At 40.3% G+C, this 27,300-nt stretch overlaps 1 protein-coding gene and 1 non-coding gene across 4 annotated transcripts in view; both read right to left on the bottom strand.

Annotated features, from left to right (window-relative positions):
• LMLN (leishmanolysin like peptidase) overlaps window positions 1-27,300 on the bottom strand; it is a 76,513-nt gene that overhangs the window by 32,435 nt on the left and 16,778 nt on the right. For all 3 annotated transcript variants that reach the window (XR_642488.4, XM_009198834.4, XM_003918669.5), the window contains exons 5-12: window positions 27,078-27,195; window positions 24,100-24,278; window positions 20,522-20,627; window positions 18,512-18,606; window positions 13,481-13,598; window positions 7,905-8,012; window positions 4,900-4,976; window positions 1,226-1,336 (exon numbers count right to left, since the gene is read on the bottom strand). Coding sequence is in view for 2 of the 3 variants with exons in the window: in XM_009198834.4 (XP_009197098.2) it covers window positions 1,226-1,336; window positions 4,900-4,976; window positions 7,905-8,012; window positions 13,481-13,598; window positions 18,512-18,606; window positions 20,522-20,627; window positions 24,100-24,278; window positions 27,078-27,195 (912 nt within the window). In the remaining variant the exon portion in view is untranslated. The remainder of the gene's footprint in view (window positions 1-1,225; window positions 1,337-4,899; window positions 4,977-7,904; window positions 8,013-13,480; window positions 13,599-18,511; window positions 18,607-20,521; window positions 20,628-24,099; window positions 24,279-27,077; window positions 27,196-27,300) is intronic.
• On the bottom strand, window positions 9,457-9,561 carry LOC116273903. Its single transcript, XR_004182407.1, has one exon. It is a non-coding gene; the product is annotated as a U6 spliceosomal RNA (small nuclear RNA).

Here is a 27,300-nt window from a genome sequence, read left to right as displayed (position 1 = left end):
GGCAACAGAGTGAGACTCTGTCTCAAAAGAAAAAAAAAAAGAAAAGAAAAATTCAGGGAAAAAAGGATGCTTGCATCTGTACTGAACATGGGCACTTTTTCCTTGTCATTTTTCCCTAAACAATACAGTATAACAACTATTCCCATAGCATTTATATTGTATTATGTATTATAAATAACCTAGAGGTGCGCCGGGCGCGGTGGCTCAAGCCTGTAATCCCAGCACTTTGGGAGGCTGAGACGGGCGGATCACAAGGTCAGGAGATCGAGACCATCCTGGCTAACACGGTGAAACCCCGTCTCTACTAAAAAAATACAAAAAACTAGCCGGGCGAGGTGGCGGGCGCCTGTGGTCCCAGCTACTCTGGAGGCTGAGGCAGGAGAATGGCGTAAACCCGGGAGGCGGAGCTTGCAGTGAGCTGAGATCTGGCCACTGCACTCCAGCCTGGGTGACAGAGCCAGACTCAGTCTCAAAAAAAAAAATAAAAAAAAAAATAACCTAGAGGTAATTTAAAGTATACAGGAGGACATACACAGGTTATATGCAAATACTATTCCATTTTATATAAGGAACTTTTACGTAAGCATCTATGGATTTTGTTATCTGTGGAGTCCTGGAAGCAATCCTCCATGGTTACCAAAGAACAACTATATTGTATATATGTCTGATACCTGTCTATATTGTATATATGTCTGATACATGTCTGTATTGTATATATGTCTGTATTGTATGTATGTATGATATATGTCTGTATAGATGATATACAGATAGATGTCAAACTTACTCTGTATTTTTTAAAAGCTTGCTAGGTGATTATGATACGCATCTGGATTTGGAAATTCCTATTCAAAAGTGCCTTTTTTTGATACTGAATCAATATTTGCATCTATACTTACAGGTGCATTCTCTGAAGAAAACAACACAAACGACAGAGGAAACAAAAGGTTTGTAAAATATATATATTTATGAGTTATAATAAGCTGAACAGAAATGTTCATGGCTCTGGGCCCCTCACTGTGGATCTCTTTAGTATATGATTAAAAACAATACTCAGCTACTTCTTACAATCTTACCACCAACCATCTACAGGTGGTTTTCTATATATTGTAAAATTGAACTGCTCAGACTACATTTTGAAAATAGTTAGCATTTTAGCCTTGGCACAAAGCATAAAATCAGAAAGGAACTGTGTAATCAATGACACTGTGAGGAAATGCATTCTTACTTTTGTCTCTGCTGATCAATCCAGAATTTACAGCTCTTCCTGACAAAGTCACAGCCCATTCCTCGGCCCCAGTCTAACTTCTCAGCCATGCTGTAATTTGCTTTATACCAGCTGTGGAATAAAAAACAAAGCAACTTTTATTGCTGTCCTTTTAAAAACAACTCTAGCATAACAACTGAGAATCTCAACAGCGAGCACCTTAGGACCTTGAGAAAGACTTTGGAGGCCATCACCATAAGTGATGATTCTTGCAGAGCAGGGACTGCTACACAGGGATTCAATAACCAGGCTTATGATGAGGTATTAAATACTTTTACATTTTTACATAACAGAACAAAAGACGTTTCTATTGTAATTTTCACTTTATTTTACTTTGAGACAGGGTCTTGCTCTGTCACCCAGGCTGGAGTACAGTGGCACGATCCCGGCTCGCCAGAAGCTCTGCCTCTTGGGTTCAGGTGATTCTCCTGCCTCAGCCTCCTGAGTAGCTGGGACTACAGGCACCCACCACCATGTCTGGTTAATTTTTGCATTTTTAGTAGAGACGGGGTTTCACCATGTTTGCCACACTGGTCTTGAACTCCTGACCTCAGGTGATCCACCCGCCTTGGCCTCCCAAAGCACTGAGATTACAGGTATGACCCACTGTGCCCAGCCTATGTCCAATACTTTTTAAATGTCCTAGCTGGGTGCGGTGACTCACACTTGTAACCCCAGCACTTTGGGAGGCTGAGGTGGTTGGATCACTTGAGGTTGGGAGTTCGAGACCAGCCTGGCCAACATGGTGAGACCCTGTCTCTACTAAAAATACAAAAAGTTAGCCAGGTGTGCGGTGGTGTGTACTTACAGTCTCAGCTACCTGGGAGGCTGAGGTGGCAGGATCGCCTCCGCCCAGGATCATGCCACGGCACTCCAGCCCGGGAAATAGAGTGAGACCTTGTCTCAAAAGAAAAAGTTCTAACAACAGAAAAAAGAAAGTACTGACTGAGTTTCCAGACAAATTTAATCGAAGGCAATCAGTTTGTTTTAGTTTGTATTTATTTTCAGAGACAAGATTAGCTGGCAAAAATTATAAAATTATACAAAGTAGTCTCTTACCTGTATGTATTATATTTTGTTCCTTTAGCATTATCAAAACAGCAAATAAAAACATAGGCTCAGGGCTGGGCGCAGTGGCTCACGCCTGTAATCCCAGCACTTAGTGAGGCCAAGGTGGGTGGATCACTTTAGCTCAGGAGTTTGAGACCAGCCTGGGCAACGTGGTGAAACCCCATCTCTATAATAAAAAATGTAATAAAAAACAATAATATTGAAAAAAAATAGGCTCAAAAGTTGGGGAGATAAGAATTATCCCCTCCACTTATATCACCTTACTACAAAATCAAACAAACATGTAATGTAGCATCTTCCAAAACTTCTCTCCGGTCAAAGAACAAAGCTCTCACTCAGAGAGAAGCTGAAGGAGCCGCAGCGCTCCAAAGCCAAAATGCCTGCAACTTCTGCAACTACAATGTGAGTTACATTCCCAGCTACCTTGGTATCACAGCAAGGTCAAACTGTCCGGACAGTGACAGTGCCCCTAGTGCTGTCCACTAACAATTATTTTAGCAGGTGCTCAGGCTCAGAAGCCCTTAGCCCTATGAATAAAGTGTAGAGTAAGTAGACTCCTTTGTGAAGGCGCATGTTGGTGAGTGCAGAATATCCTATCAGCGCTGTTATTCCATCACCAGGTGGGCACTCCAGCTACACATCATGAGACCCTCTTGATAACCGTTTCTTTGCGGCTCTTTCCGTATTAGCAGTCAACAGTTATTAAGCATTTGTCACATGGTAGGCACTTTGTTAAATGAAGGCTACAGTAGTAAACACAGAAACTGCTCTCATGAAGATCATGATCTAGTAGGGAAGACAGATACTAAAACAAAACATTTGAAGTGTGATGAGTATTCCAAAGGAGAAGTATATGATGCTAACAGGAACACAGTAACAGAAAAACCTAAGTTAGTCTGAAGAATTCGGACAGGTTTTTCTGAGGAAGCAACTTTAGCTAAACTCAGAAGAATGAGCACTAGTGAGGGAGTAGAGGGGGCTTTAGAAACAGGAGTTTCTGAGTAGTATTAGTGAGTTGTGAAATCCACTTAGCAGATCTTGATTAACATTTCTCTCTCTTTAAAAACTCAATACGATAAAGGACTGCACTGAGGCAGCAAGAGTAAGTCTTGTTTCATGAGTCTTTAGCTCGGTTTTTTGTATAATGCTCACACTTAGTTGGCACTTACAGTATGCCAAGCACTGTACAAAAGGGCTTTACAAATATTAACTCATTTAAGTCTCATAAAACTCAATGAGATATGCTGGGCACGGTGGCTCATGCCTATAATCCCAGCACTGTGGGCAGATCACCCGAGGTCAGGAGTTCCAGACCAGCCTGGCCAACATGGCGAAACCCCATCTATACTAAAAATATAAAAATTAGCCGGGTGTGGTGATGCACACCTGTAGTCCCAGCTACTCAGGAGGCTGAGGCAGGAGAATCGCTTGACCCTGAGAGGTGGAGGTTGCAGTGAGCCAAGATCACATCACTGCACTCCAGCCTGGGTGATAAAGCAAGACTCCATCTCAAAAAAAAAAAAAAAAAAAGAATAACCTCTATATGTTTAAATCCTTACACCTCTTTGACCTCTCAACAGTGAAGGTAGTGTCAACAATTTTCATGGTTTTGCCATTAATTTTCAAATTTGATTCAATTTTCTAATTTTCTCTCAGACTGTCTTAGAAAGAGTAAGAGGTAATAATGCTTCTACTAAAGCAGCTTTAATTTTTTTTAATATGTAGGGGTTGTATAAAAGATTTCATGTAAAAACAGTATTTCTGCCAGGCATGGTGGCTCATTCCTGTAATCCTAGCACTTTGGGAGGCCAAGGCAGGAGGCTTGCTTGAGCCCAGGAGTTTGGGACCAGCCTGGGCAATATAGTGAGACCTTGTCTCTACTTAAAAAAATAAACTAAACAGTATTTCATGGCTTCACCTGAAAGTTCCACTGTTTTATTTAAAAAAAAAAAAAAAAGTAATTTAAAAATTATTTGGTCTTTTCTTGATATTGGCTCAGCCTCTGCTTATTCGAAAACAAATAATATCAGGGATTTTGTCCTAATTATTACTATGTCTCAGGGCCTCAAACATTTATTGTGGCCAGGTGAGGTGGCTCAGGCCTGTAATCCCAGCACTTTGGGAGAGGTCAAGGTGGGTGGATCATTTGAGCCCAGAAGTTTGTGAACAACCTGGGCAACATGACAAAACCCCATCTCTATTTAAAATACAAAAAATTAGCCACGCACAGTGGCACGTGCCTGTAGTCCCAGCTACTCAGGAAGCTGAGGTGGGAGGATTGCTTGAGCCCGGGAAGTCCAGGATTAGTGAGTCCAGACTGCCACTGCACTCCACCCTGCGCAACAGGAGTGAGATCCTATTTTAAAACAAACAACCAACAAAAGTATTTATTGAATGAATGAATGGAGTTGGTATGAATAATGGACAGCTAACTGTACAAGATTCAAATAATTAATAAGTATATTTTGCTTCAGCATAAAATGTCAACATTTTCTTAAGCTATGAGCTCAGTATTAATTTCATTTTAATAAACAATTCATATCCCATTGTCACAGCTGTCTTACCCAGTGTCCTCCATTAACGCCAGAGTGATCCGAGAGAGTACTCGATTCTGAGTGTGAGAACCAGTCATCGCTTCGTTCTGAAAATCACCAACAGAGTTTAACTGGAAAACGAGATTCTCTGCAACTCCTAATACTTTCTGTAATTCCTCTGATATATATATTTAAAATATTCCAACTGTGAGAGGCTGACAAGACATTCATTTAAAAGTGGTGAAATACATAAACTTTTAAAATGACTAGACCGAACCTTGAAGTGAAATCTACTTTCTGCCCTAAGTGTTTCCACTGTGTACGATTCCCTTGGAATGGCAGGCAACTGGCATTTAGAACTCTGTGATGAATGAAGATAAATCTATATGGAAACAGAAACACTACAGAAATATTATACTCTCCAGGTAAGCAAAGTGGGTGAATGAGGCAAACGCACAGATAATTTTGGGTCAGGGAGAACGGCTGTCTGAATTACACTGAAAATGTTTTCATAACCTTCAACTCTGTGATCACAGAAACATGTGCTAACATGAAAACAAGTGTGACAGAGTCACGGGGTAAACGGACTTCCTTGAAAGGTCTAAAACATCATCAAGCTCTACCATCTACCCAATATTTTAATTCATATCATACAATTCCTATCAGGAGGTCACCTAATGATGAGGACTTCACTGCCTCTGACGGAGCTTATTTCATCTTTGGACAGTTCTGAGTATTCTTTAAATCTTTCCATTGCACACCAGATGGCCATCTCAAGTACTGTGATACCATGCTTTAAAAAAAAAAATAGTTCAAGGACACAAAATTGATTTGAGAGAAATTGATGTCATTACTACTCTCAGAGCTTCTGCTGAAAGGCACAAACTTTCATTTCTGGCCAATCTTCAGCTTTCTTAAGGGAGTCACTTGAGAAAATTTCTTAAGGAAAAAAAAAAAGCCAAATTTCCCATGGAAAGAAGAAATGTGTGTGTCTTCTGTAAGTTTCCATCATTGTTACTTTGACAGTAATCACAAGCATTCATTTCATTCCTTCCATAATTTTATTAACTTTAGGCATGATGTATATAAGCTGCAACTATCTATTTAAGCAGATCTCTAAAAATAAAAAGATACTGGTTCTTATTTGGACATGATCTTTCTCAGCCAGGCTGGTCCTCCCATCTGTCTATTGTGGTCTTGAGCTGCACGGGGAGGGGAAGAGGCACAGACGACAGCCCCTCCACTGCCATGTGGAGCACAAGAGGAACGCCTGGCTCCACCGTGCTGGCGGGCTGGGTGTTCCTTCTAATATCCTTCGCTAAGGGAATCTTTTCTCAACATGGCTTGATTAGGTCCTATGGGTTTGACTGCTTAGTTGAACCTAAAAACACCAACTGAAACCCCATCCTGGGGTATCACAGATATAAATAAGTTGCTCATTACATTTTCTAAAATACAAAATTTAAACCATAATTGTTCATTAACAGAACTGTTATGCTACATTCATATAGAAAAAACGAGTAGATCCAAGAATACAGTTTATTCTGTGAAAGCATGTGTTTCTGCATGTGAATGAGCTCACGTGAAATTAGTAAATAAGGGAATGGCATCAATATAACATGGAATCACGTTGGTTCGTTGATTTTCCCTGCATGTGACTATTTTGTGATGAAGCCTAAACACAAAGTATACTAAGATAGCCAAACACAGCAATACAAAAATGCTGTACTGTGTACAACGTGTTGCTCGGTGTAGCCAGCGACTCTGCGTGCAAATGTTTACTGTATGATTCTCACAAGTCTATGTACATTTTACCCCATCCTCAATACTCAGATTTACAATCCCCCATGCAGCTACCATGGGTTATTATTACTGCTGATGCTGAAGGTAAAGAAATGCTAGAGTAGCCAGGCACGGACGTGCACGCCTCTAACCCCACACTTCGGGCCGCTGAGGCGGGTGAACTGCTTGAGTCCATGAGTTTGGGGTCAGCCTGGGCAACATGGTGAAACCATCTCTACTGAAAGTACAAAAAGAAAATTAGCTGGGTGTGGTGGCACATGCCTGTATTCCTAGCTACCCAGGAGGCTGAGGTGGGAGAACCATTTGAGCCCAGGCTGTTGAGGCTGCAGTGAACTGAAATCATGCCACTGTACTCTAGCCTGGACAAGTGAAGTAAGACAGAAAGAAAGAGAAGAAAGGAAAGAAAGGAAAAAGAAAAGGAAAAGGAAAGAGAAAAAGAAAAGGAAAAGGAAGGAAAGGGGAAGGAAGGAAGGAAGGAAGGAAGGAAGGAAGGAAGGAAGGAAGAAAGGAAGGGAGGGAAGGAAGGAAAAGAGAGAGAAAGAAAGAGAAAGAGACACACAGACTAGAGCAGGCTGGGTGCAGTGGTGTGTGCCTGTGGTCCCAGCTACTTGGGAGGCTGAGGCAGGAGGACTGCTTGAGCCCAAAAGAGTTCGAGGCTGTAGTGTGCTATGATCATACATGTGAACAGCTGCAGCACTCCAGCCTGGATGACACAGTGAGGCCCTGTCTCTAAAAAATATAAAAATTTTAATTAAAAAAATACTAGAGTAGATACAGGACTTCATTTATTGAAAATCTAATGTCTTTTTAAAACTGAGCTCAGAGTTCCACATGACTTATTTGTTGCTGTTATTGATCTGTTTACTTGTTTTTCCTACAAGTCTTGTTATTTTTCATGTCCAATTTTGAAGAAAAAGGTTTTTCAGGAAAGCATACATTGCATTAGAGCAGAAGCACCTATAGTGCCTTGGAAAAAGTGAAAAAGTTGCATAAATATGTGAACCCATTAAAAAATAAACAATTCTGCATGTGTTTGCACATACATACATAACATTTATGAAAGTATATACAAAAAATGTAAAGAGTGATTATACCTGGAAAGTGCGTCTGGACAGCTGAAGGGGAAAGGGACCTAAACATTTTTCAGTTTATAACCTGTTTGAATAACTTTTACCATAATTATGAATTATTTTCATTAAATAAAGTCTAGTAAAATTTAAAAACAAACTGACCTCTAATAACCTTTTTTCCCAATGGTTGAGCTCAGTACCCATACCACCTTGATTTTCAAGTTCCATTCCCTCCAGAACTGGACAATCAAAATGTTTTCGTGCTTCCTCCTAAGAACCAGAAAAAAAATCGGAAACAAATATGTTACAAAAGCACTGTTAAGATGGTGGCAAACTTCTCATCACATGAATACAATAAGTTAACATTAAAGACTTACTTCGTTGAGAAAAGAGAATTTCTTTTTAAAATATGGTTTTTAATATAATTAAATATTTTGATGCAGTCACACTCTTCTTTGCTAGGAAATTACTACTTCTCTTAGCATCTTTTCTTCTCTCTGAAGATTTTCACTTTTGTACCATATAGTGAAAAAATGTTATGGACTAGAATGATTGACAGTTGTAACTCATGTCAATAACAATTTAAAAATTTTTATTTTATTTTAAATTGACAAGTTATAACTATATATTTATGGAGAACAGAATGATGTTATGATTTATGAATACAATGTGAAATAATTACATCAAGCTAATACAGCCATCATTTCAAATACTTATTTTTTGTGAGAATATTTTAAATTTACTCTCAGTAATTTAAAACTGTGCAATACACTATTATTAACCATATTCACCACGCTGTGCAATAGATCTCAAAAAAAAAGAAAAAAAAAGTGTTACTCCCGTCTGTGATTTTGCACTCTTTGGCCATCACCATTTTCCCCACCCCAGCCTCCATAACCACTACCCTGTGCTTCGGAGTTCAATAGTTTTAGATGTCACATATGAAATGTGAAAACATTAGGTATTTGTCTTTCTGTTCCTTTTTTAGCACCATGTTCTCCAGTTTCACCCATGTTGTTACAAATGACAAAATTTCCTGCCTTTTTAAGGCTGAATACATTGTGTTAGTGGTGTCAACTTCCTGTGCAGTCCGCCGATATCTGTGTATAACTTGATTTCTCCATAACTTAACTATTAATAGCCTTCTGTGGACTAGAAGCCTCACCAATAACTGCACAGTCAATTCACACATATATTGTATATTTTATGTATTATGTACTGTATTCTTACAATAAAGCTAGAGAAAATAAAATGAATATATTCACTGTTCATTAAGTGGAGTCGGTCCTCATAAAGGTTTTCATCCTTGTCTTCACGTTGAGGAGGATGAAGAGGAGGGGTTGGTCCTGCTGTCTAAGGGGTGGCAGAGGTGGAAGACAGTCCACAGATAAGTGGACCTGAGCAGTTCCAACCTATGTTGTTCAAGGGTCAATTGTATAAAATACACTTTCTTTAGTCATTCATCTGCTGATGGACGCTTAGGCTGATTCCGTAATGTGGCTACTGTAAATAGTGCTGCACTGAACACAGGAGTGCAAACATCTCTTCAACAAACTGGTTTCAAATCTTTTGTGTAAATATGGAACAAGGACTGTTGGATCATATGGTAATTCTATTTTTAGTTTTTTGAAGAACTTACAGTTTTCTGTAATGGCTGTACTAAATTATACTATCTCCACATCCTCACCAACACTTCTTATCTTTTTTTTCTTTTTAAAATATGGAATACTTCATGAATTTGCATGTCATCCTTGCACTGGGGCCATGCTAATCTTCTCTGTATCATTCCAATTTTAGTTTTTGTGCTGCCAAAGTGAGCCTTCTTTTATCTTTTTGATAACAGTCATCTGACAGGCATAAAATGACATCTCATTGTGCTTTTAATTTTCATTTCCCTAAGGATTAGTAATGTTGAGCATTTTTTCATGTACCTGCTTACAATTTGCATGTCTTCTTTTGAGAAATGTCTATTCACGTCCTTGGCCCATTGATAAATGGGCTATTCTTACACAGCTGTTTGCATTTCTTGTATATTAACGCCTTTTCTAATGTATAGCTTGCAAATATTTTCTCTCAATTTCTAGGTTGTCTCTTCACACTTTTGTTTCCTTTGCCGTGCAGAGGCTTCTTTGTTTGATGTAATCCCATTTGTCCACTTTTATTTTTGTTGCCTGTACTTTTAGGGTCCAATCCAAAAACTCATTGCCCAAACCAATGTCATGTAGTCGTCCCCTTATGTTTTCTTCCACTAGTTTTACAGTTTCTGGTCTTAAGTTTATTTAATATATTTGGAGTTGGTTTTTGTATATGGTGTGAGATAAAGGTCAAATTTCATTTTTCTGCATATGGACATCCAGTTTTCCCTATACCATTTATTGAAGAGACTTTTTCCCATTGTGTATTCTTAGCACCTTTATTAAATATCAATTAACCATAATTGGTTAATCATAATCAAGTCAGTAATCATAATGTATTCTGTTCCATTCATCAATGTGCCTATTTTTATGCCAGGACCATAACATTCCTTTGCCAGTTGACCAATTGCCATTCCTTTACAGTACAGTCTGAAATACTGCAAAGCTGGAGGCATCACACTGCCTGAACAGCTTTGTTCTTTTTGCTCACGATTGCTTTATTTTTTTTTTCTTTTCGGTGTTTTTGTGGTTCCATATGAATTTGAGGATTTTTTTTCTACTTCTGTGAAAAATGACATTGGAATTTTGATAGGGATAGCAATGAACCTGTAGACTGTTTTGGGTAGCATGGACATTTTAACAATACTAATTCTTCTACGCCATGAACACAGGATACCTTTATATTTATTGTGTCAATTTATTTCATCTAGTTTTCAGTGTACAGGTCTTTTACTTCCCCAGTTAAATTTATTCCTAAGAATTTTGGTTTTTTTTTTGTGGGGGGTAGCTATGGTAAATGAGACTGTTTTCTTGATTTCTTTTTCAGGTAGTTTTCTGTTAGTATATAGAATACTACTAATTTTTGTGTGTTGATTTTGTATCCTGCAACTTTTACTGTATTTATTAATCCTCACAATTTTTTGATGGAGTCTCTAGGGTTTTCTATATATAAGATCACGTCATCAGCAAACAGCAACTATTTCACTTCTTCCAGTCCTATTTGGATGCCTTTTATTTATTTCTATGGCCTGACTGCTCTTGCGATGATTTCCAATACTATGCAGAAGTGGTAAGAGTGTTCCAGATCTTGGAGGAAAGGCTTTCCATTTTTCACTAATAAGTATAAGGTTTGTTGTGGGTGTCTCTTATATGGCCTTTATTGTGCTGAGGTACCTTCCTTTTGGACCTAATTTGGTTAGTTTTTAATCATAAAAAGATGCTGAATTTTGTGAAATTATTTTTTTGCATCTATTGAGATGATCATATGGTTTTTGTCCTTCATTCTGTCAGTTACTGATTTGCTATGTTCAGCCATCCTTGCACACTGGGGATAAATTTCACTCGATCATGATGGATGACCTATTTAACATGTTGTAGAATTCAGCTTGTTAGTATCTTGTTGCAAAATTTTTGTACTTATGCTCATCAAGAATATTAGCCTGTAATTTTCTTTTCTTATCGCCTTGTCTAAATTTGTTATTAGAGTATTGCTGCCCTGGTAAAAAGAGTCTGGAAGTAATCCCTCCTCCTCAATTTTTTGGAAAAGTTTGAGAAGGACTGGATTATTAGTTCTTCTTTAAACATTTAGTGAAATTCAGCAGTGAACTTGGTCCTGGGCTTCTCTTTGATGGCAGACTTTTATTACTGATTCAATCTCATTACTCATTATTGGTCTGTTCAGATTTTTTATTTCTTCATGATTCAGTCTTCATAAGTTGTATTTGTCTAGGAATTTGTTCATTTATTCTAGGTTATACAGTTTGCTGGTATATAATTGTTTATAATAGTCTCTCATGATCCTTTGTGTGTCTGTGGTTTCAGCTGTAATGTCTCCTCTTTCATTTCTTATGTTATTTGCATCTTCTTAGTCTAACTAAAGGTTTGTCACTTTTAGCTGTTCAAAAAATCTATTCTGGCCAGGCACAGTGGCTCACACCTATAATCACAGCACTTCAGGAGGCTGAGGCAGACAGATCACCGGAGGTCACCAGTGCTCCCTCTGTTGCGATACATCTTAGGATTAGTGGTACTATTTCTATAACGACTGATCATTTGGAGTCTGTATTAGTCAAGGTTCTCCAGAGAAACAGAACCAATAGGATGTGTGTATACATCTACATATATGTACACACAGAGAAAGAATGAATATGAGATGAGGGGAGGATGAAATTTCCTTTTTTCTTTTCTTTCTTTTTTTTTTTTTTTTTGAGACAGGGTCTCACTCTGACCAACATGGTAAAACCCCGTCTCTACTAAAAATACAAAAATTAGCCAGGTATGGTGGCGGGCGCCTGTAATTCCAGCTACTCGGGAGGCTGAGGCAGGAGAATCACTTGAACCCAGGAGGCAGAGGTTGCAGTGAGCCGAGCTCGTGCCACTGCACTCCAGCCTGGGCGACAAGAGGGAAACTGTCTCAAAAAAAAAAAAAAAAAGTTGCTCAGTAGAATAAAACCTTGCTCACTGGGTTCTATCTGTCCTTTAGTTAGAGATTTCCAGAGATGGGAAATAGCCCAAGAGCAGTGCAAAACTTTATAAGTCAGAGAGCTGTACAAAATCAAGGAAAAGGGGAAAGGAGAATAGCCATGGTACCCAAATATTTGGCCCAGATATTCCGGATGTTTCTGTGAAGGTGTTTTCTTGAATGAGAGTAACATTGCAATCAGTGGCCTCTGAAGAAAAGATCACCTTCCATAATGTGGGTAGGCCTCACCCAACCAGGCGAAGGTCGGAGGAGAACAAAGACCCACCTCCCCTGAACAAGAAGTCATTCTGCCTTTGGACTCCAAGGGCAACTCTCCCCTGAGTCTCCAGCCTGCTGGCCTATCCCATCAGATTTGAACTCGCCAAGCATCCACAGTCATGTGAGCCAAATCCTTGAAAGTCATCTCTTGGCCAAGTGTGGTGACTCATGCCTGTAATCCCAGCACTTTCGGAGGCTGAGGCAGGAGGACTACTTGAGCCCAGGAGATTGAGACCAGCCTGGGCAACATAGTGAGACCTCATCACTACAAAAAAAATAAACAAAATTAGCTGTGTATGGTGGTGCGTGCCTGTAGTCTCAGCCACTTGGGAGGCAGAAGTAGGAGGATCACTTTGGCACAGGAGACAGAGGTTGCAGTGAGCCGAAACCACTACACTCCAGCCTGGGTGACAGAGTGAGACCCTGTCTCAAAAAAAAAAAAAAAGAAAAAAAGAAATCTCTTCCTCCCCTCCTCTCTCATATTCTTTCTCTGTGTATACATATATGATATATACACACATCCTATTGGTTCTGTTTCTCTGGAGAACCTTGACTAATACAGACACCAAAGAAAATGATCAGTCATTATAGAAATAGTACCAGTGGTCCTAAGAGGCATCACAACAGAGGAGGCACTGGCCTAAAGCACTGGGTGGGATAGGCGCCGTGAGAGCCATTGACAAGTTTCCATTTCCTCAGATTTCTCGTGGCCCGTAGCTTTATTGCACAGCCTTTATATGACTTTTCCTACTATAGGCTCTAAAATATTATAAGTTCTTAAACAATAATGATGAGTAAAGAAAGGACCACAGTAAAGGAAAAGAACAGATGGCTCATGAGACGTGAAGTTTGGTAATACTTACAACAACACGAGGTGTTACCAGGAGATACACGGTGTGACGAACTATCTTATTATCTCGAACATCCCATAATCTCTCCACTTTCCGAACTACTTTATCACTCCATTGATATAATCCAAGACTGTAATTACAGAATTAAAACACAATTATTATTGAAAATTCACCATTTTAAATGTAAAAATATTTACACTTACTGTAAAAAGTCTTTATAAATATCAATATGAAATTAAAATATTTGAGAACCTCCTATGTACCAAGTCCAAGCAAAGTACTTGATAAGTATTTTCCTTTCTACCTTTTTTTAAATTTAATTTTTTGGTTGGGTGCAGTGGCTCACACCGTAATCCCAGCACCTCAGCAGGCCGAGGTGGGAAGATTGCTTGATCCCAGGAGTTTGATACCAGCCTAGGCAACACCGGAAGACCTTGTCTCTACAAAAAATTTGAAAATTAGCTGGGTGCAGTAGTGCAGGCCTGTGGTCCCAGCTACACAGGAGGCTGAGGTCAGAGAATCACTTGAGCCCAGGAGGTTGACGGTGCAGTGAGCCATGTTCGTGCCACTGCACTCCAGATGGGGTGACAGAGCAAGACCCTGTCTCAAAAACAAAATAAATAAAATAAAATAAAATAATCCAGGCATGGTAGTGTATGCCTGTAGTCCCAGGTACTCACGAGGCTGAGGCAAGAGGATCACTTGAGCTCAGGAGTTCAAAGCTGCAGTGAGCTATGTTCATATGGCTACACTCCAGCCTGGGTGACAGAATGAAATCCAGTCCAAAACATTTTTTTCAATTTATTTTTTATTTTTTGTTGAGACAAGGTCTGCTATGTTGCCAAAGCTGGCCTCGAATTCCTGGCCTCAAGCCATCTTTCCACCTCAGCCGTCAAAGCTCTGGGATTACAGGTGTGAGCCACTGGGCCTAGCCTTGATAAGTATTTTCAAATTTCATCTTTTCAACAACCCTATGAGATTTTCATCACTATTCTGCAGATAAAGAGACAAAAGTTCAGGGAGAGGAAGTAACTTGTTCAAGTTCACATAGCTAGCACTTGGCTAAGATGACGAATTACTTCCTTTTGACAAGCATACAGGATAAAATGAAAGCAAGTTCACAGATATCCAAGGATATAAGGAAACATAACCAACAAAATGCCATATTAATTTAGTGGGAAAGTAGAATGTATCTAATAACTGTGCTGTGAAGCTGATTATTCATTTAGAAAAAAAAAGGTTAAATCCCTTTTTCACCACATACAAAAATAAATTCCAGAAAGATATAAGCAAAAATGACAGAGTAAAAATCTCTCAAATTTCTCTCCTCTATGAAAGCAATGAGAAAACTACCCAAATTGGTGAAATCAACTTTTTAAACTTTGGAAATTAATCAAAGATTTATAGCAATGCAGAAAGCATTTATTCATGCAAAATGGACGAATCTCTGTAGAACAGGAGCAGTGCGGTGCGTTTCCATGCCCGCTCTCCAGCTTTGGGGCAGCCTTGAAAACCGACAGCCCACACTCATGGTGAAAACCAGTAACCTGACAGCCACTGTAGCAGGCAGAACAGGGTTAATTGGGAAAATGAATTTTAAAACATGCTCTAACTATACATCTACAAGAGATATAGTTTAGACTAAAGAACACAAATAGCTGGAAAGTAAAAGGATAAAAAGATATACTACATAGGCCAGGCGCAGTGGCTCACACCTGTAATCCCAGCACTTTGGGAGGCAAATCGCTAGAGGTCAGGAGTATGAGACCAAACCTGGCAAACATGGTGAAATTCCATCTCTACTAAAAACACAAAAATTAGCCAGGTGTGGTGGCACATGCCTATAATCCCAGCTACTTAGGAGGCTGAGGCAGGAGAATCGCTTGAACCTGGGAAGTGGAGGTTGCAGTGAGCCGAGATCACGCCGCTGCACTCCAGCCTGGGTAACAGAGTGAGACTCCGTCTCAAAAAATAATAATAAAATAAATTTAAAATAAAAATAAAAAACTAGATGAGCATGGTGGCACACTCCCGTAGTCCCAGCTACTCAGGAGGCTGAGGTGGGAAGATCACCTGAGCCTGGGAAGATCAACACTGCAGTAAGCCATGATCGTGATTGTGCCACTGCACTGAGCCGGGGCAACAGAGTGAGACCCTCCCTGCCTCAAAAAAAAAAAAAAAGGGTTAAATCCAGCATAAAGATATAACAATTATAAACATATATGCACCTTACAAAAGAATCCCAAAATACATAAATCAAAAAAATTTTCAAATGCATTGAAGCTATAAATGTAAATAAATCAAATAATAATGTACTGGAATAAATTTAGGAGAATATTTTTACAATCTTTTGAGGCCTTAAGCAACAAAGAAAAAAACATCTGGGTACAGTGGCACGTGACTGTAGTCCAAGCTGCTTGAGAGACTGAGGCAGGAAGCTTGCCTGAGCCCAGGAGTTCGAGACCAGCCTGGGCAATATAGTGAGACTCTATCTCAAAAAAGAAAAAAAAAAAAAGATAAATTTAATGATAAAAAACTTAAAAACTTTTCCATCCTGGCTAACACAGTGAAACCCCATCTCTACTAAAAATACAAAAACTTAGCCGGGCGAGGTGGCAGGCGCCTGTAGTCCCAGCTACTCGGGAGGCTGAGGCAGGAGAATGGCGTGAACCCGGGAGGCAGAGCTTGCAGTGAGCTGAGATCCGGCCACTGCACTCCAGCCTGGGTGACAGAGCGAGACTCCGTCTCAAAAAAAAAAAAAAAAAAAAAAACAACTTTTCTATAAATGGCAAAAGTATGATAAATGAAGTAAAAAAATAAACAACCAGGAGAAATATTTATAATAAGCATGAAAAAGGAGTAATATCTCTAATTTATAAAGAACTTCTACAACGTGATTAGAAAGGGAAAATTAACCTAAAAGACTGGACAAGGAAAATAAATAGGCAGTGTACAAAGAGAAAATGCCAATGGCTAAAACCACACTATAGTCCTGGAAATACAACAATGAGATACCATCTTTTAATCCATCAAATTGGGCTTAAAAAATAAAAAAGATCTATAATATCCAATACTGATAAAGTGGTAACAAGAGCACTCATACACATCTGGTGGGAATGTGCTTTGCTATACCTTTTTTAAAAAAAAATGTAACATGGCAGTTTCTATTAAAATTTATAGTGTAAACAGATTTTAAATCGGCAATCCCAGTTTGGGAAATCTATCCTGCATACATAAAAGCACTGCTACAAAAGTAACATATTTATCTATTATAGAAAATTACAATGGACATCAATTTTTATTTTTCCCTGTAACCTAAGTCATTTTTTTTTCTGGCTTATTCCCTAGACTACTTCTACCATTTTCCCTATAAATTTCTCATTCTCAGCAAAACAACAGAAAACATAAAGACGGTTTTCTTTTCCAATACTGTTTCATAAAAATTTCAAACATAGGCCAGGTGTGGTGGCTCATGCCTGTAATCCCAGCACTTTGGGAGGCTGAGGCAGGCGAATCACCTGAGGTCAGCGGATCACCTGAGGTCAGGAGTTTGAGACCAGCCTGGCCAACATGGTGAAACCCTGTCTCTACTAAAAATACAAAAGTTAGCCAGGCGAGGTGGTAGGCGCCTGTAATCCAAGCTACTGGGGAGGCTGAGGCAGGAGAATGGCGTGTACCCAGGAGGCGGAGCTTGCAGTGAGCGGAGATCATGCCACAGCATTCCAGCCTGGGTGACACAGCAAGACTCTGTCTCAAAAAAAAAAAAAAAAATGCAAAAATGCAAAACATTAAAAGAATTGTTTAATAAACACCCTTATAATCAATAACCAGCTCACCTAGATTCTGTAATTAACATTTTGTTGTATTTGTTATCACGTATCTGTTCATGTACCCATGCCTTAGAGAAATTATTTTTAATTCCTGTTTTTCCATGGCAAGGCAATGTTTACACATAAGCAGTGAACAAAGCCAGCCAGAAAATAAACAGCTTTGGCCGGGCGCGGTGGCTCAAGCCTGTAATTCCAGCACTTTGGGAGGCTGAGACAGGAGGTCAAGAGATCGAGACCATCCTGGCCAACACGGTGAAACCCCGTCTCTACTAAAATACAAAAAATTAGCCGGGCGCGGTGGTGGTGCCTGTAGTCCCAGCTACTCGGGAGGCTGAGGCAGGAGAATGGCGTGAACCCGGGAGGCGGAGCTTGCAGTGAGCTGAGATCCGGCCACTGCACCCCAGCCTGGGCGACAGAGGGAGACTCCGTCTCAAAAAATAAAAAATAAAATAAACAGCTTTTACCTTATTAATCACTCCAATCTCTCTTTACCATTCATACTTCAAGATTAACAGTTTCCCCAAATACAGTTAAAGCCAAATCCAATTCTTTACATCTGTAACAACTGAATGTATTACTCCATTATCTTCATTTTTACTGGAAGGCTTCTCTTTTTTTTCCTTGAGACGGTCTTGCCCTGTCACCCAGGCTGGAGTGCAGATGCATGATCACAGCACACGGCAGCCTCAACCTCCTGAGCTCAACTGATCCTTCTGTCTCAGCACCCCAAGTAGCTGGGACCACAGGCGCATGCAACCATGCCCGGCTAATTTTTGTATTTTTTTGTAGAGACAGGGTTTTGCCATGCTGCCCAGCAGGTTTTGAACTCATGGGCTCAAGCAATCAGCCCACCTTGGCCTCCCAAAGTGCTGGGATTACAGCCATGAGTCATTGTGCCTGGCTGGAAGGTATGATGCTTTTGAGGAATATCCTCAATGCAAGCAGGCACTGCAAATTATCAGCTTCAGAATGGTCCTTGTGTGTGGGTATCTCTCTCCTCCTTACTTACACCATGATGTAATATTGCCTATCTCACAAGTTATGTTTTCCATAGAATGGCCTCTTATATCCCATGTTGTTTTAATATCTACAATTTCCTTAGGGTTGCCATGAAGACATTATTATTTATGGCATCTAACATGCTGTGATTCTCAGATTCTAGTCTTAGCACCCTCCTAAAAGAGGAAAGCAAGAACAACAACAACAAAAATACCTATAATTAAAAGGTGGGAGGCCGTCCGCAAATCTTGAAGTGAGAGGATTTCCATCTTTGTCATGGTAGAATGCAAACAGCCCAGCAGAGAAACCCTATAAGAAAAAGTTCAAAATGTCTTCAAGTGAAAAATGTCAAGGCTGATTACAGGCCTGAGATCAAAGGAGAGCACTGACACTGACTGGTTCATAGAAGCCCCACACTAGTGCTTCCGTAGGAATTTCTCATACGTTGGAATTGAACAACAATTTAGTGTTCCATATTTATAAATTTTAAATTCTAATTACTTGAGGTAAATATTTCTAACGAGAAATTTTCTTTTTTTTTTTTTTTGAGATGGAGTCTCGCTCTATGGCCCAGGCTGGAGTGCAGTGGCCGGATCTCAGCTCACTAAAAGCTCCGCCTCCCGGGTTCCCGCCATTCTCCTGCCTCAGCCTCCCGAGTAGCTGGGACTACAGGCGCCTGCCACCTCGGCCGGCTAGTTTTTCGTGTTTTTTAGTAGAGACAGGGTTTCACCATATTAGCCAGGATGGTCTCGATCTCCTGACCTCGTGACCCACCCGCCTCGGCCTCCCAAAGTGCTGGGATTACAGGCTTGAGCCACCGCGCCCAGCCTCTAATGAGAAATTTTCTAAAACACATTATATATTTTACATTTATATTCAGTATAAATACTATAAACATCAGTTACTGTCCTATAATTATATTTCCAGGCACCATTAGAGTTTTAAAACCATAAAGAGCAGCAACTGCTGTGTTTTTAATTCCTGTCTGCTGTGTGGGTGTGTGTGTGCGTACATTATGAAATGGTTCTCAAAGTCAGTCTGCATTTTAAAGTTATTTTGGCCTTCTTATACATATAGAAGAATCCTCCCAAAGCGCTAGGATTACAGGCGAGAGCCACTGCGCCCGGCCCTTCTTCCTTTTTTGAGAAGGTATCAGCTATCAGGTGTCAATTCCGAACAAGAGCTGGACCAGAGCTGAAAAGATGGAAGCAGTACACTGAGATGCATGGCCAAGACTGACACTTGCCTACAACAGATAAATTTAATTAAAAATTACTAGGAAGATAAACATTCGTATGTGTTCAAATATACATGTAAAAAAGTATTTAGCTGACTATTTCCTTTCCTTTAATTTGAGGAAGTGGTAGTCATTACTACTGCCTCCCTATAAGGATATTCACACGGTTATCAGAAGCAGCAGCCGAAGGGCCAGGCGCAGTGGCTCACGCCTGTAATCCCAGCACTTTGGGAGGCTGAGGCGGGGGGATCACTTGAGCCCAGGAGTTCAAGACCTGCCTGGGCAACATGGTGAGACCCTGTCTCTACTAAAAATACAAAAATTAGCAGGGCGTGGTGGTGCATGCCTGTGGTCCCAGCAACTCTGGAGGCTGAGGTGGGAGGATCATTTGAGCACAGGAGTTTGAGACCAGCCTGGGCAACATAGCGAGACCTTATCTCTACCACACACAAAAAAAAAATTAGCCGAGTGTAGTGCATGTCTGCAGTCTTAGCTACTTGGGAGGCTGAGGTGGGATCACTTGAGCCCAGAAGGTTGAGGCTACAGTGGGCCATGATGGGGTCTTAAAAAACAAACAAAAAACGGTGGCAGCAGCCCAGGGCTCTGCCATATCTATATACTTTCATAGGCCTTTCAGTATCGTTAATTCTTCAATCTTAGGATTTTAAAAGAGGAAAAAGCTTTATAAATCTTTCTGTTTGTTTGTTTGATACAAGGTCTGCCTCTATCACCAGGCTGGAGTGCAGTGGCACAATCTTGGCTCACTGCAACCTCAAGCTCCCTGGGCTCAAGCCATCCTCCCACCTCAGCCTCGCAAGTAGCTGGTACCACAGGTGCACACCACCACGCCCTGCTAATTTTTGTATTTTTATTGAACATGAACCTAGGAATCTACATCATCTTAAAATGGAATATATGTATAACAATGAGAACACACTAAGCAGAAAATCAGGGCATGAAGGAGAGAACAGTAACGGTAGAATTTACCAGGGCATGAATAACCTCATGTTTCACTGTGGACAGCATCCCAATAAACTCCTGAGGCTGGGTAGAGATCATATTTGGACACAGGTTAGCATATCCTGCTATTGGCCTGTCAAAATAGACATTTAATTTTTAAATTATATTCCAGAACAGTATTTATTAACATTTACTTCTCCATCAAATACTGCTCAATAACAGAAAAATCTTCGCAAAATATCAAATGTAATTTTGTACCATCACTATCTTTTACTTTTAAGACATGTATCCTCTGTCCTCCTATGGCATGGCAAATCAATACCTGTTTCCACAAAAGGACACAGATGACTATACTTTACTGTGAATTTTTGAAATATATCAATATAATACCCAAAAAAGAATGAACTGAAAGGCTCAAATTCCAACACTATTTTACTTGCAAAATCCATATTTGACTTCAGCATTTCAGTATATCTATGGGCACAGAGACAAGCAGGTAGAGAGGAAAACAGTTATCAAATGGGGCAATAAGTGAATGGTTCAAGTTGCTGAAAGTCGCTGACCCTTCTTATCTGTTTGCTATTCCCTTTCTCCTGCTCCAACACTGCCTACATTCACATAAATATTTCTACCTTCCCATTGCCTTCTTCCAAATTCTACACCCTTTAGAATCTACACACTTCTGCATCTCTCTCTGTGCCTAGAACCTGAAAGTCCAAAGGCAGACTAGGACTCAAGAGTCCAGAGTAATTCAGTTCCACCATGCGCCTCCCTATCTTTCCAAAGCTGTGGCCAATGAACATTGCTGATGAACCCCAAGCTCAGTTCTCCTACCACTGTCTTAACATTTTACATAGAAATACCACAAAGCTCATCAAAGTTAACTGCCTATTTACAAAGTACATTTATCTTATTTAAATTGTTAAATATTGTATATTTTCTTCATAGGAAATAGCAATAGACTTAGAATTAGAGAAAGTATGAATACAATTCATTTATTTAAAAATTGCCACAGTGACCTCTAAAATATAAAATGGATTTCGCTTCCAGGCTTAAAACCCTTCAGGGGCTTCCTACAGCACTTAGAAGAAAACAATCCTGTCTGCCTGTCCAAGCACCTGTCCCCCAACAGTGTCCACTGAGGGGGCTCCTGAAGCAACAGGCGCACATGGCTTCTGCCTTCACGAGCTCTCCCCACATCTCTGTATTTGGCGACAGCCTATCAACGTTCAGCTAACGTTTCACTTTTTCAAAGCAGTCTTCCTTGCTCAATAGATCCACAAGGTGTTTCTCTTTTATTCTCCTCTACGTTACAACACTCTATTTATTTTCTACGAAGTATTTATCATACTTTGAAATCACATATTTATTTGCAGGAACATTTAATACCTGTCTCCCTCTGCAATCCATAAGTTCCATGAGGCAGGTACACATCTGTATTTTGTTTACCTCGTCTGTTGGCCACTCAAATATTCACGAAATGAATTAATGCAATATAGCAATTGTGAAGGAAGGTTTCACTTTCTTGAAAAAGAAGAACTTAAGGCCAGGCGCAGTGGCTCATGACTGTCATTCCGGCACTTTGGGAGGCCAAGGCAGGTGGATCACCAGAGGTCAGGAGTTCAAGACCAGCCTGACCAACATGGCAAAACCTTGTCTCTACTAAAAATACAAAAATTAGCCAGGCGTGGTGGCGCACACCTGTAGTCTCAGCTACTCAGGGGGCTGAGGCAGGAGAATCACTTGAACTCAGGAGGCAGAGCTTGCAGTGAGCCAAGATTACGCCACTGCACACCAGCCTGGGCAACAGAGCGAGACACCATCTCAAAAAAAAAAAAAAAAAAACCTGAAGATACTGCTTTTTCTTCTAACAAATCTACGAGAAGCTAGTATAACTAATTCATATGTATCAAAGGACCATTGCTGAGGCGTTAAACATCCATCTATCAGTCAAAACACGAGCTGAGGCCAGGCACAGTGGCTCACACCTGTAATCCTAACACTCTGGGAGGCTGAGGCAGGCAGATCACCTGAGGTCAGGGGTTCGAGACCAGCCTGGCCAACTTAGTGAAACCCCTGTCTCTATTAAAAATACAAAAATTAGTTGGGTGCAGTGGCACACACTTGTAGTCCTAAATACTTGGGAAGCTGAGGCAGGAGAATCACTTGAACCCAGAAGGCAGAGGTTGCAGTGGGCCAAGATCCTGCCATTGCACTCCAGCCTGGGTGACAGAGCGAGACTCTGTCACAAAAAAAAAAAAAAAAGACTAGCTGACTCCCTTTGAAGTCAGCTAATCTCAAATCTAATCTCACCTAGATTTGAGAATGTTACATACAATCTATTCTGAGACATATGGCAATTCCTGCTGCCTTTAATTGACTTGTCTGGTGTGTGACAGGCAATCTTCTGCATATATAACTTTTCATTTCAAAGCTGAGCTGCTTCACGGGAAAGTTTTTGAAATCTTTTGTAAATAAAGAGAACTCTGAATTTCTAAGTGATATTTAGCTAAGTGAATTACATATAACAAATGATACGACAATTAGATGAATAGTCATTACTAACACCTTTCTTAACAGTTTTAGCACATAAGTCCTAAAATTAAAGTTCAAATTGTTTCCTTAGAGTGGTAGTCACCTGCAAAGAAAATTCTCTTGACAGTGGACTTCTTCTTCTTCTTCTTCTTCTTATTATTATTATTGTTTTTTGGACACAGGGTCTGGCTCTGTGGCCCAGGCTGGAGTACAGTGGCACAATCACAGCTCTCTGCAGCCTCTGCCTCCCAGGCTTACGCAATCCTCCCATCTCAGCCTCCTGAGTAGCTGGGACTACAGGCGCATGCCACCACGCCTGGCTAATTTTTGTGTGTTTTGTAGAGACAGAGTTTCACCATGTTGCCCAGACTGGTCTCAAACTCCTGAGGTCAAGTGATCCACCCGCCTCAGCCTCGCAAAGAGTTGGGATTACAGGTGTGAGCCACTGTGCCCAGCCATTTTGTTTTTTCTTTTTTGTGGGGGACAAGGTTTCACTCTGTTGCCCAGGCTGGAGTGCAGTGGCATGATCACAGCTCACTGAGCCTCAACCTCTCAGGCTCAAGCAATCCTCCCACCTCAGTCTCCTGATAGCTGGGACCACAGGTGTGTGCCTCCATGCCTGGCCAATTTTATTTTTTGTCAAGATGAGGTCTCACTATGCTGCCCAAGCTGGTCTCAAACTCCTGGGCTGAAGTGATCCTCCCACCTCAGCCTCCCAAAGAGCTGGGATTCCAGGTGTGAGCCACCGTACTTGGGCCACTTGACAGTAGACTTTTTCTTTAGAATTTTGGCAAAAACAACAGGCTCAAAATGGAAGAGGAACCGTAGGGAGAAAAGTCAAACGAAGTGCTTCACTTTTCTTTCACTTTGACTAAAAACTTGGGTTATCACATTAATAACAGTCTAATCACGGCCTCCTAACCACACTCCAAATCCAGGCAGCATGCTATTCCTGTCTACCAGAGGCAATCTGGCAAATCCAAGATTCCTGTAATCTTAACACTAAAAACAGTTTGCTTTAAAAGTTCCCATATTCGATCTTGGAAACTAAGTCCCAGAGGAAAATTTACCTGTCCATGTCTGCTTCCTGCTGACAATAGGCTGCATAAGAGATGATGTTTTCTTGGCTGCACCTCTCGGTGGCCAGAGCACCAACGTAAAGAACAAAGTCTGCATCTGAGATGCCTTCTTGGTCTGGCACACCCACTGCTCGATGAGGCCACTTACCACCGCGGTAGACCCTGCATTGCTGCACCCACGGGGGACATCAGAAAGCCAGAACAGACACAAAGTTAGATGTAGTGGCATTTAATCTTATAGTAAAATCTACACTATAAACACAGTACAATTTAATCTTTATTATCCCTAAACTTTTATCAAAATCCATACCTCCCTGTCCACTCAATACTTAGCTCTAATTCTGAATTTATTTTACTGAAATGTCCACTTTACATAAAATGATCATAAACCTATAACTTCAATTAAATAATTGGTATTGACAAAGGAAGGCCAACCAAACAGGATGCTGAAAAGACAGAAATATAAAAGGTTTTAAAACTCTGAAACTAGATGAAGGGATTTCCCTAAAAGAAACTTTTTTTGTTTTTTTGCAACTTTCTTTGAATCTATAATTAATTCTAAACTAAATGGTAAAAAAAATTTTATCTAATAGAAATATATTTCCTATTATAATGTAATTCACATCTTGTTAAAAATTCAAATAATATAGGGTAGGAGTCATCTCCCCTTGTTTCTAATCTTCCAAGCAAATCTTTTATTATTAAAAACATTTTCTTTTTGAGGCAGAGTCACTCTGTCACCCAGGCTGGAGTGTAGTGACGTGATCTCGGCTCGGCTCCTGCCTCAGCATCCCAAGTAGCTGGGATTACAGGCGCCCACCACCATGCCCAGCTAATTTTTATATTTTTAGTAGAGACAGGGTTTCACCATGTTGGCCAGGCTGGTCTCGAACTCCTGAACTTGTGATCTGCCTGTCTCGGCCTCCCAAAGTGCTGAGATTACAGGCGTGAGCCACTGTGCCCGGCCTAAAATATTTCTTAAATATATATAGACGGGGTCTCACTATATTGACCAGGCTGGTCACGAACTCCTGGTCTCAAGCAATCCTCCCATCTTGGCCTCCCAAAGTGCAGGGATTAAGGGATTACAGGCATGAGTCATGGCGCCCTGCCCAGCAAATCTTATTTGCCTCTGTAATGGTCACTTTTTTGAAAGCTACTTCTATCAAAATTCCCAAGTAATCATAATCTCCAAATTAGAAACAGAAAAATCAGTAAATTATTATTTTAAGGTGTAAGCCATGCTTGTAGAGAGAGGAAAAAAAACAACAAATTCTCATTTCATTTAATAGAAAATACACATTGTTTATTCTTCCTTCTCTAACACATGCATTTATGATTTTTAAAATCAATTACTTTAGGGAATGGGAGCTAAGGAAATGCTGGTCAAAGAATACATGTTTATAGTTAGAAGGAATAAGTTCAAGAGATCTATTGTAAAGCACAGTGACTATGGTTAATGACAATATTGCTGTATTCTTATTTATTTGTTTAGTTTACTTTAGTTTTGTTTTGTTTTGAGCCAGAGTCGAAGTCTTGCTCTGTCGCCTAGGCTGGAGTGCAGTGGTGTGACCTGGGCTCACTGCAACCTCTGCCTCGTGGGTTCAAGCTTCTCCTGCCTCAGCCTCCTGAGGAACTGGGTTTAGAGGCACCCGCCACCATGTCCGGCTAATTTTTGTATTTTTAGTAGAGAGAGGGTTTCGCCATGTTGGCCAGGCTGGTCTCGAACTCCTGACCTCAGGTGATCCACCCGCCTCAGCCCCCTCAGTGCTGGGATTACAGGTGGGAGCCATTGTGCCCGACCTTCTAGTTTTTTTTTTTTTAAGCAACAGCTTAGCTTAGGCATAGTCTGAGATATTCTTATTTATCTATTTATTTTTGAGACAGGGTCTCACTCTGTCACCCAGGTTGGAATACAGTGAGAAGATCACAGCTCATTGCAACCTCCACATCCCCAGCTCAGGCAATCCTCCCACCACAGCCTCCCAAGTAGCTGGGACTACAGGTGCACGCCACCACTCCTGGCTTTTTATATTTTTTGTAGAGACAGGGTTTCACCATGTTGCCAAGGCTGGTCTTAAACTCCTGGAGTGAAGTAATCTGCCTGCCTCGGCCTCCCAAAGTACTAGGACTACAGGTGTAAGTTACTGTGCCCAGCCTAAATTTTTTATTTTTTTGATATAAGTAATATATGTTCAATATGAGAAATCAGAACATCACAAAAATCTCCAGAACTTACAAAAGAAAAACACTTTCCCCAACAATCTCTTAAAGAAACGATTAACATTTTTATATGTATCCAGATTTAACATGTGTGTACTTCCAGATTGCTTATTTTTTATTGTCTGTGTTTCTATACTTTCAAATAAAATGGACTAACTGTGCATACTGATTTGCAACCTTTTTTTTTTCATGTAAGAGCTTAAATATCTTTCCAAGTCAGTACATAGAGATCTCCTTCACTTTTTAACAACTGCAAAGTATTCCACTACATGGTTATACCACACCCTAATAGGCAAAACTAATACCCTGAACAGGCATATTTATAGTTTTGCGAAGAACACCTTTAAACATATATTACACAGCCATAAGTATTTTATGGAATAAACTTCTAGGTTGGCTTGAAGCATACATATTTTTTATCTTAAGAGATGTCAGACTGTCCTTTAAAAAACTGAGGTATATGCCTTGCTAAAAGATATTCTGGAAGACAAGACAACGTTCTAAGCTAAACTGATTCAGCAGACCAAGATAAATGGGGCAGGGAGGTCTCTGGGGAGCAGTGAAGAAAGAAAATACCATTCAACTCACTTGAAAGCTAATGAAAGAATAAAATCAGCACATCTGTGATTACTTTTTGTAGACCAAGGAAGCTACTAGACTTTGAACTTGAATCTGTAAAAATTTTGGGACACTCACAAATTCAAAATCTCAAGTGTAAAAGTACTGCCAAGAGCCGGGTGAAATACCTGGAGATGTTCCTCTGGAACAACAACGGGGCCGCATTTCGTGTGCGCGGCACACTCCCCGGTGCAGTACCTGTGAGGGTCGTTTTCCTTCCGGAGGTATTGGTTTGTTGCACATTGTCTTCAGTTCATTTGTACATCAAAGTTTAAATACAAAAAAGAGAATATTTTATAGCAGTTAAAAACATGGTAATCAACTGGTAGCTGCTATATTACTTCATTAATA

Source organism: Papio anubis, chromosome 2 (genome assembly GCF_008728515.1).
Source record: "Papio anubis isolate 15944 chromosome 2, Panubis1.0, whole genome shotgun sequence".
Lineage (NCBI taxonomy): Eukaryota > Metazoa > Chordata > Mammalia > Primates > Cercopithecidae > Papio > Papio anubis.
Note: the sequence above shows the minus strand (reverse complement) of the source record. Positions and strands in the feature narration are given on the sequence as shown.